General features: G+C 39.2%; 2 protein-coding genes across 4 annotated transcripts; one reads left to right on the top strand and one right to left on the bottom strand.

Annotated features, from left to right (window-relative positions):
* Positions 1-795: 795 nt before the first annotated feature.
* LOC122014645 (E3 ubiquitin-protein ligase XB3-like) lies at positions 796-5,139 on the top strand. Of its 3 annotated transcripts, none has more exons than XR_006120735.1 (9): positions 796-1,157; positions 1,232-1,291; positions 1,383-1,454; positions 1,538-1,659; positions 1,760-1,900; positions 1,984-2,091; positions 2,254-2,512; positions 2,661-3,113; positions 3,278-5,139. XR_006120735.1 is itself a non-coding variant. In XM_042570973.1 (8 exons), exons 1-8 carry the CDS (start codon positions 975-977, stop codon positions 3,018-3,020), a joined length of 1,305 nt encoding a protein of 434 aa, XP_042426907.1. In that variant the 5' UTR covers positions 796-974; the 3' UTR covers positions 3,021-3,213. The 3 variants fall into 3 exon arrangements, 1 of the variants encoding a protein (XP_042426907.1); XR_006120734.1 differs by having other exon boundaries at positions 2,661-3,136; XM_042570973.1 differs by lacking the exon at positions 3,278-5,139 and having other exon boundaries at positions 2,661-3,213.
* Positions 3,899-6,948, bottom strand: LOC122014644 (pentatricopeptide repeat-containing protein At1g18485-like). Its single transcript, XM_042570972.1, has one exon. The coding sequence runs from the start codon at positions 6,881-6,883 to the stop codon at positions 3,899-3,901; it is 2,985 nt and encodes a 994-aa protein (XP_042426906.1). The 5' UTR covers positions 6,884-6,948.
* Positions 6,949-10,299: the final 3,351 nt, after the last annotated feature.

Raw genomic sequence — 10,299 nt, 5'->3', positions numbered from 1 at the left:
AAGATTATTTTTTATCTTATTTATTTTTTAAATATTCATGTTAAATATTTTAGTTTTTAATTAATATATTTTATATTTAAAAAATATCGAAACTATATCAGCACGGCACGATATGATACCGAAATCGTATCATTTCGATCCAGGACCGAAATCTCAGTACGATTCAAAATTTTAAATCTTAATTTTTTTTCTCCCGTCTAGGGCATCAAGAATGATTGTGACGGTCATGATTATGATAAAATTAAAAAAAAAAACTTGCTAATAATAAGTAAATAAATAAATTAGAAAATAGTGTGAGGCTCCTTTATTAAAGTGGACGCCGAGTCAATCCTCCTCCTTATATCCTAATACCATCACGGTTCTAAATTTCCACATGAAATGCATAGTCAAACCCTATTTGGACCGCTGTCTCGCCACCGATTTTTTATTTATATTTAAATTGAAATAAACTGGAATTTTCAATTCAATTTATTTGAGTTTCGATTTGGTTTTAGGTTTTTTTTCATCTGAAAATAACACTGCTTGAGTTTGATTTTGCTTGTGAAATCAGTAAATCTAATCATGATATTCAACAATTTTCAGCAAGTCAACAATTTCACCTAATTTCACCTCATGATATTCAATCTACTCGTGTGAATGATTTCCAGAGTCGTAATTAAGGAATTAAAAAATTACTAAAGTCATGATTCAGATATTACAATTTAATCCTAAAGTTGAGATATTTTAGGGTTGGTAGAGAAGATAATTATTTAATATTAATTATCACAATTCATTGCTCATCGTTTCTAATTTGCTAGAAATTCTTTATTTGGAAGGGTTTGAACGATCACTGTGTTTATCATTTGAAGAGAGGGAGAGAGATAGCGCGATTCACTGGATCTTTATCTTCCTCTTCCTCTCCACGTTCCTCCCCCCTCGCCGGCGCTCCGGTCGATCGGTCGGAGGTAACCGGAGCTCGGAGTGGCAGGGCGGCGATGGGCCAGGGCGTGAGCTGCGCCAGCTCGAGCTACGAGCACGAGTTCTTCACCGCAGTCCAAGCCGGTGACTTGGCAGCGGTGGACTGCGCCCTGAGCGACGACCCCTCTCTGCTGCTTCGGACCACCATCTACGATCGTCTCTCCGCGCTGCACATCGCCGCCGCCAATGGCCGCGTCGAGGTGAGGCCTTTCCTCCGCCTCTCGGCTTCTTCATCTGCGAGGGTTTTCGTTTTTGATCCGCTTGGGGATCGCAGGTTCTATCTTTGCTCTTGGATCGATCTGCGAGTCCCGATGTCGCTAATCGAGATAAACAGGTGAGGAAGCGCATAAAAGGGCGTTCTCTCTTTTGTACTCCCAAATCGGTTAGCAAGATCTCATTCTCTGTGGATCTATTCCTAAAACTAGACTCCATTGATGTTGGCCGCGATGCACGGGAAGATCGAGTGCCTGCAAAAGCTTCTTGATTCGGGAGCAAATGTGAGTCAAATTCCTGCTGCTGGTCAAAATTTGCCCCTTCTTTTCCTCCAATTAATTTTTCCTAATTACTTCTTCGTGGCTAGATCTTAATGTTCGATTCAGGACATGGAAGAACATGCCTGCACTATGCTGCGTATTATGGTCACTCAGATTGTTTGCAATCGATTTTGCTGGCGGCCAAATCCGCACCAGTCGCCGGTTCTTGGTAAGCCCCTCTAGGGATCCGCCAGCCATTGGCTTTATCATGTAGCTCAATTCATCAAGGTATTAAACTTGTCTGTTTCCTTGTTTTGTGGATTTCGCAGGGGATTCGCTCGATTTGTCAACCTGAGAGATGGCTCAGGGGCGACGCCGCTGCACCTCGCTTCCAGGCAAAGACGGCCCAACTGTGTTCATACTCTCTTGGACAGCGGAGCTCTCGTTGGTTCTTCGACTGGCCGATACGGGTAATCTGCTTGCTCTTTTCTTCTGAATCTCAATTCTGTTGATTGTGACTTCACGATGAACTCAAAAGATCCAAAATTTGCAGTTTTCTCGGCAGCACTCCGCTTCACTTGGCAGCTCGCGGGGGAAGTTTGGACTGCATCCGTGAATTGCTCGCGCGAGGTGCTGATCGGCTTCAGAGAGATGCATCTGGGTTAGAACATCTTCCTCATTGTTTCTGATTCAGGATTAGGCTTTGTTTATCTTGTATGGTTAGAACATTTATCGATTTATGGTTGAATTTTTACTTAATGCAGTTCATATATCCAGTGCTCATCCCTCATCTGATATGATAATTTGGCAATTGGATCTGCAGGAGGCTACCGTACGAGGTTGCACTGAAGCAGAATCATGCAACATGCGCAGCTCTACTTGACCCGTCTGCAGCAGATCCTCTGGTTTGGCCCTCTTCATTGAAGTTCATTAGCGAACTTAATCTAGAGGCCAAAGCTCTACTGGAGGCAGCTCTGGTGGAGGGTAACAGACAAAGAGAGCTAAAGATCCTGAAAGCAGCAAATCAATCTTTGACATCTCTTGCTCGTTCAGATATAGCATCTGATGATGATATTTCAGAGGTACTGTATTTTATTTATCCCCATATTTCCGTTGTATTTTTGTACTGGGATTTCAACCTACCATGATGTTGTACATCATTGTAGTGCTTCCATGGAGGTCCATATTCTTTATATTTTGTATCTCTCATGCAAAGGAAAGCTTTTGCAGGATGGCGATGCGAAGCTGTGCTCCATCTGCTTCGACAGAGCTTGCACCATGGAGGTCCAAGACTGCAAGCATCAGATGTGTGCCCATTGCGTTCTTGCCTTGTGCTGCCATAGCAAGCCCAACCCCACAACCTTGTGCTTGCCATCGCCTGCCTGCCCCTTTTGCCGCACCGGCATCTCAAAGCTGGTCATCGCCAATGCCAAGGATGGCGAAGAGCAGGGTGACGTCTCGCACAGGCTGCCAAGGACCCAGAATTGCACCGAGGGCAGCAGTAGCTTCAGAGATCTGTCTTCAGCTATGGGTTCATTTGGAAACATAGAAATAACTACTGATAGCAGGGATATGGTGAACAAGCTTTAGATCTCACTGCATAAAAAAACAAGGCTAGTGAAGCATGAAGAAAGAACTGATGGGAATTGGTGATTCAATGTACAAGTGCACACTAATTGAGAGGTGTTTTGGACGTTGGCTATCATGTGATTGCTTGCATGCAATTGTTTCAGTACTATATTCTTTTTTTTTCAATTATTCAAGCTTATTGTCCATTGTCACATGGGCTTCTCTGCCTTCTGAGGTGATTGCACTATGACTTCTTTATTGATTTAACCTTCATGCAGATTGGAGACACATAGACGGTGGGATCTCTTATTTTAATAAGCATGTGGAGCCTTGGTCTCTGGCTTCTTTGGCAGTGTCTACTCATATCATTTCACTTGGTAAGATCACCTCAAACTCTATTTTCTTTCCAAGTAAATACCTGAACGGAAGTAGTAAGTGTGGAAGAGTAGCTTCTACTAATTCAGATTTTGGTTGGATTGTGTCAGCTTGATATTGAAATGGCGTGTAGTTGTTGTACCCATTTCAGAGTGAAGAAGTGGTTGTGGGAAGTTGAGATAGTTTGATGAATGCTTTGGTTCAACGAGTCCACTTTAATCACCTTCCAATTCGACCAGTCCCTATCGAGCCGATACCCTAAGAATAAAAAAATTTACTTTTTAGTCAGTGTAATTCTTAACCTTTGGTAGGATTGGCAGATTCAGATTAGGAGTTGTCCTTCTCTTCCTGATTCACTTAAATAATGCAGAGATTTTGTAAAGATTCAATCACAGATCTACCAAACTGGTTGGTAAGCTCTCATTTTCATTATTTATTTTTCTTGAGTTAATTACCAATTTTATATGAAAATTTTAAATTGTCATTAACTTTTAATATTAAAAGGAGAATTTGAATGGGTACAATTACCAAAAATCTTTGCAAGAACATGAACCATCTCTAAAATGATGGAACCTCTTATTGTCTCTCACGATAATTTCCCGCTCTACCACTTTCGAAAGCAACTTGGCTGTGTTATGGCAGTCTCTGCATATCCTTATGTTCTTGCACACCCTAATTTTCGTGTTTCCATTCGTCTTCAACAGCCCGAAAGCTATCGCTTGTTTCTCGCTATGGCCTTGCAATATCTTAAGCTTCTCCTTCTCGTTCAACTCATGTAACACTACACTAGTGTCGGGAACATATCCAATTGTCCTCAACTTCTCCTCGAGAACACACCACATTCTATGAATGTCATCGGATTCTGGAAGTTGATTATCACCCGAAACAAAGTTGTAAACTCGACCACCCACATCGATCCAACTAAAACCAGGGTCCTTGTAGAGGTCCATCTCTTTCATTCGGTGTCTAATTCTTCGAACGCAATCCCACCTCTCTTGGCTTGCAAAGAGGTTCGACGCCAAAACATAATGCTCAGATCTCTGTGGCTCCAAATCTAACAGTTTCTCAGCAACTTTCTCCCCCAAACATATGTCACCATGAGTTCTGCACGCTGCAAGCAATGCACTCCAGATTCTGCCATCAGGTTCTTCAGGCATCTCTTCGATGATTGTTAATGCTTCCGCCAACTTCCCTACACGCCCAAGCATGTCTGCAACACACGCATAGTGTTCCAACTTTGGATCGATACCGTGCTTGTTTTTCATCTCCTCGAAGTAGCCCAATCCTTCTTCCACCAATCCTGTATGATTGCATGCCATTAAAATGCCGACATAGGTGAATGCATCAGGCTTCAACCCTTGTGCTTCCATCATTTTGTATAGTTGTATTGCTTCGTGCCCGAGGCCATTGATAGCGTATCCAGTGATCATCACAGTCCATGAGACCACATCTTTGTTCTTTATGTTGCCAAAGAAGGTCCGGGCTTGCTCCACGGCACCACATTTCGCATACATATCGATTACTGAACTGCTAAGGAAGGTATCCTCTGCAAAGCCATTCTTCAGTGCATAGCAATGTGCCTCTTGCCCTAACCGCAAGGCAGATAGTTCAGAGCAAGCCGTGAAGGCACTGGTGGTTGCGAAAATTGTAGGTCCATGTCTGTCATGCTGCATTTGGCGAAAAAGCTCGAGGCATTCCAATGGAAGTCCATTCTGACAGTAGCCAGCAAGCATGGCATTCCACGAGACAGAATCGTTAACCTCCATGCCGTCAAACAAAAACCTCGCTTCAGTTGCTCGTCCACATTGGATGTAAACTGAGATAAGTGAGATCAAAATGAATGAATCCTTCTCCAAGCCATTCCTCAGGACATAACCATGGAGGGACTTTCCATCAGGAAGATCCTGAAGATTAGCACAAGCAAGCAACATGCTTCCTATGGTAAACCAATCAGGCTGTATGCCGGAAGACGACATCTGAAGGAATAATTGGATGGCTTTGTTAGCATCAGCGTTCTGTGCATAACCTCCTACAATTGCATTCCATGAGCCAACAGTCTTGATCTTCACTCTTTCGAAGACATTATCTGCATAGTTTAGAGATCCACATTTTGCATAAGCTGCCATCAGAGCATTTGGAACCAATTCATTGCTGTGCAGTTCATTTCTGATCACATGAGCATGGACTTCCTTCACAGCTCGTAATTCTGACGGCGATGAACAAGCCGGCAAGACATTCAACACAGTCACCTCATCGGCGTTGAATCCTTTATCTTGCATTTGGTGGAGAAGATCAAAGGTCCTCTTGACATCTCCATTCCTTGACAAGCCACAGATTATCGTGTTCCATGACACAACATTCCTGTTGAGGTTGTTATCGAAGAGCTTTTGCGCATCCGGTAAACAATCACACTTTGCATACATATCAACCAAAGCATTGCTCACTCTGAGTTCATGAACTAAATCCAGTTTCACTGTCAATCCATGAAGAACTCTTCCCATCTCGAGCCATCCTTCTACCGCGCACATAGGAAGTACTGTAACGATCGTGGCATCATTCGGTTTGAAGTTATCATCGGCGACGACCAACAACATCTCCGTGAACAAGCTGAATCCATCTTCCAGTAACAAATTGTCAGAAAACACAGAAATCATTGAGTTCCAGGAAACCAAGTTTCTCTCCGGCATCGTATCGAACACATGAGAGGCACCATCGACGCGACCGCATTTGCCATACATCGAAATCAGAGAATTGTTGACGAAAGTATCAGAAGCCAATCCAAGCTTCACGGCCACTCCATGTATGGATTTCCCGGCCGACTCATCCATCAGCCCGGCGCAAGACTTGACGACGCAGGGGATGGTGAAATTGTCGGGTTGGAGCTCGGCCACGGACATCAACTGCAGGAAGGCGTCGATAGCTTCAGGGAAAAGGTCGCAGCGCGTGTATCCGCTGATCAAGGCGTTCCATTGAAAAAGGTTCCTTTTTGCGAGGGAATCGAAGAGCCGACGGGCGTCGGCGGGGGCGCCGCAGGCGAAGTACATGGTGAGAAGGCGAGTGGTGAGGACAGAATTGGAGATGAGTTCAGAGGAGGAGTCTAGGAGGGCGTGGACGCAGCGGCCGAGGTCGAGGTCGCCCTGGGCGCCGCAGGCCTGGATGAGGAGGCCTATGCCATCGGAGAGAGAGTGCAAGGCAGATGGTTCCGCGGAGAGGAGTAGGCGGAGGGCCTCTTCGAGGTGGCCCTGGGCGCATAGATCTAGTAGAAGCTGAGGGCGCGAAGGAGAACGAGAGGATTGCAAGGGGGAGAAAGAGATGGAAGAAGCGAAAGCAGTGGTCTTCTTCTTGACCTCGACAAATTGCGCTCTCAAGGTGTTTTTGCTGTGGCGGAGGTAGAAAGGGAAGAGAGGAGCGGAGCGGATCGCCTTTGAGTTGACCGGCGGCGATGCCGCCGCCGCTAAAACCATCGTCGTTTCACTGCCACCGCTGTTTTTGGATACGGTTAGTTCCATGATGATGAGAAATTTTCATTACCCCTAGAATTCACTTTTACGAAATAGACCATAGAGGTTCCAATTCCTGATTTTGAAGTACCATATAAGCAATATGTTAAATTATAGAAACCTAACTGTGAATTGCTGTAAAATAAAATAGGATAAAATATATATTGTTAAAATGGCTATTAGCGGGCTAGAATGAACTTTTTCTAACTTTTAGGATTATTATTAAAATAATTAAAATAATATTATATTTTAGGAAAAAAATATTTTTAATCCTCTTTTATTTTTTTATCAAATAGCATTTTGCCCCTTTTATTTTAAAAATAATATTTAACATTATTTGATCAAAGTTAAATATGAAAAAATTATAAAAGATAATTATATCTTTATTTTTAATATATTTTAGGATAATTTAAAAGAAAAAAATAATATTAAATTTATTAATAATTTACGTTCATTTCTATTTTCTCATATCTAACTAATTAGAGGGTGTTTGGCTGAGCTTATAAGCTCTCGAAAATAGCTTATAAGCTATTTTTTTGGAACTTATAAGCTCTTCAAATTTGTTTGATAAATTTTTTTTCAAATAGCTTATAAGTTATCAAAATAAGCTGTTTTGGAGCTTATAAGCTATTTTTAAAAAAGTATAGAAGACCCTACTTTTAAAAAAAAGATCTTATTTTAATAATTTATTTCTCTAAAATATCCTTATATAATTTCATAAATTCCCATCTTATCCTCCATAAATTTTTATAAGCCTAATATTTTTTTATCTCCGTCGACTTTTCTTCCAACGTTGTGTCATCTTTTCCGCCAACGTCTCTTTCTAATTTTCTCTCCTCCGATACAGAAATTCGCTCAAAACTCTCTATTAATAAAAATCTCAAAACCCGCTATTAATAGTATTATACCATTTTTGGTAATTCTATTAATAAAAAGATCCATTTAAGTTGATTGTAATAAGTTCACCCAAACACTTTAACAACTCATTTTTAAAATAAGATCTAACAACTTATAAGTTCCTAAAACAACTTATAAGTTGTACGAACTTATAAGCTATTTTTAATAAGTTTAGCCAAACATCCTCTAAATCTAGCTAATTTTATTGATATCTAAAGTAACATGGCTTCTGATTTACTAATTAAAATCAATAAATTATATATAAAATCTAATAATATATAAAAATTAATACTTAATTATACAAATAAAATTAAATTAAATAGTTTAAAATGTATATTTTCGTCGTCCTAACTGCGTAGCCTTCGAATACATTACATAATAATTATTTTTTTCACTTTTCTCTAAATTTTAAATTTCAGATTCGTTCATGTCCATAATTATATAAGATTCCATGAAAATATATAAAGGTATAATTTTCTTTTCTTACGATAAATTTTCTATCTTATTCGAGCTCTTTTACTTTTTCAAGCATTCATGCAAGCCTCATCTTAATTCATCACCGACTTGATCATCAAAGAGGATAATACTAACAATATTAACCCTCAACTAATAAGTTTTGTTTTGTAAGACATCGAGAACGGACGCACCGATAAATCGACATCAATCACATATCCAAGCGAGTGATGAAGGGCACTATCACTAGATACTTCTATATATTTTTTATCCGTTTATATATATTTTTCTCCATGTATACACCATCGATTTAATTCATCAATAATTAATAGCCGACCTCGAAAACATATATAATTATTTTCTACATTAATACATTATATTTTTTTTCCTCTTACTATTATAAAAAAATACTTAAATTATACGGATATAATTATCTTTTATAAATTTGTTCATATTTGACTTTGGTAGATTAAATGTTTTTTTTAATATAAGGATAAAATATTACTGGATAGAAAATAGAGAGATGTTTAAAACATTTTCAGTTAATTTTCTTTAATCTATTTTTATATTTAATTTTTAAAAATATCTTTTCTATTAATGATTAATTTATATTTTTACGGTAATTTACCAAAAGACGTAGCTTGTATATTATATTTATCAAAAAATGTAGGGTAGTTTTGTTTATACCAAAAGGCGCAGATAAAAAAATTCAATTCTCATTTTACCCCTCTCGCAATCTGCCAACCTCCTCTTTTCCATCACTATTTTTCAAGTATCCAAGCCATAAATTGAATTAAAAATTATTTTATGGTTCGAATGTACGTCCTCTTACTGTCTCTCTCCCTCCATCCCTCTGTCTGGTCTTATAAACACGAAACGATCATGAACCTCCTTCGCTTACCATTCCTTCTCATGCTGATTGGCGGGAATGCAAAAGACCAGTTAGGGTTTAGAGATATTGTCGTAAGAGTTTCAAGAGGAGTCCAAAGGACAATAGCAATTAAGAACATCAGCGTTGAAAGACAAACTTCTAGCAAGAGTGAAATTAGTAGAAGAATACAGTTAAAGATTTAGCGATGTATGTATAGATTTATAGAAAATAGGGTAGTGATGTAAAAAAATTATAGTTAGGTTACAAAGGGTGATGATAAAAATCGTGTTTATGATTTCATTGGATGTGTGGGGAATAAATATTCAACAACATCTGCAATATGATGTACTCCAATACTTAATCGATTTGCAAGGTGCTCCACTATAATGATAAATTTCAGCTAGACCTTGCTCATGCATGTTAGGTTAATAGGGTAGGTATCAGGGCGTTGGGCCTGATATGTGATCATATCATGCCCACTTTCTGCCTTGATCAAAAGTTTTGTTTGATACCATATCTACCTTCTCTCCTCGCTCAACCCTTCATAGTGATTGGGAGTTTGCATAAATCCAATTACCCTTGGTCCATCAATGTGTTTTGATCAAAAGCCACTTATGGGCGTAAACTTGTTTGATTACACCTATTTAACGTATTGTTAGTTTCTATGGTTGTAAGGAGTTAAATTGTGCTAACCATTTTTTATTTAGGTCTCTCATTCTCTCAGTGGTGGTCCTAATTTATGAGAATTTTCTGCTTCAATGCGGGCCTGATATTGGATGATATCAGACCCACGTTGGGCCTGATATGGGATCATATCAGGTCCAACATGATCTTTGGTTAAAACTTTACTTTTACATCATATAGATCTTTTCCTCACTCAAACCTTCCTAGTAGTTGAAATTATGCAAAATTACAAAAACCCTAGGCCCATATCAGTCGAATTGTGTCACAACCACTGATAAATTATGAAAATCTAATATATACACTATATACTTGGTCTTTGATAAATTTGTATGTACAACAACACTTGATTATGTAGTTACAAATTTACTAAATTAGTTTGTAATTTATTTATCAGGGACGATCATATAATTGAAGAAATTCTCTCTGAGATATGGAATACACTTGATACAAATTCTTGCATTGGACATGGAGCTAATGTAGAAGAATTATCCAGAACAAATATTCCATCGTCTTCGGAGTA

Source organism: Zingiber officinale, chromosome 8B (genome assembly GCF_018446385.1).
Source record: "Zingiber officinale cultivar Zhangliang chromosome 8B, Zo_v1.1, whole genome shotgun sequence".
Taxonomy (NCBI): Eukaryota; Viridiplantae; Streptophyta; class Magnoliopsida; order Zingiberales; family Zingiberaceae; genus Zingiber; species Zingiber officinale.
This window is presented reverse-complemented; position numbering and strand designations above follow the sequence as displayed.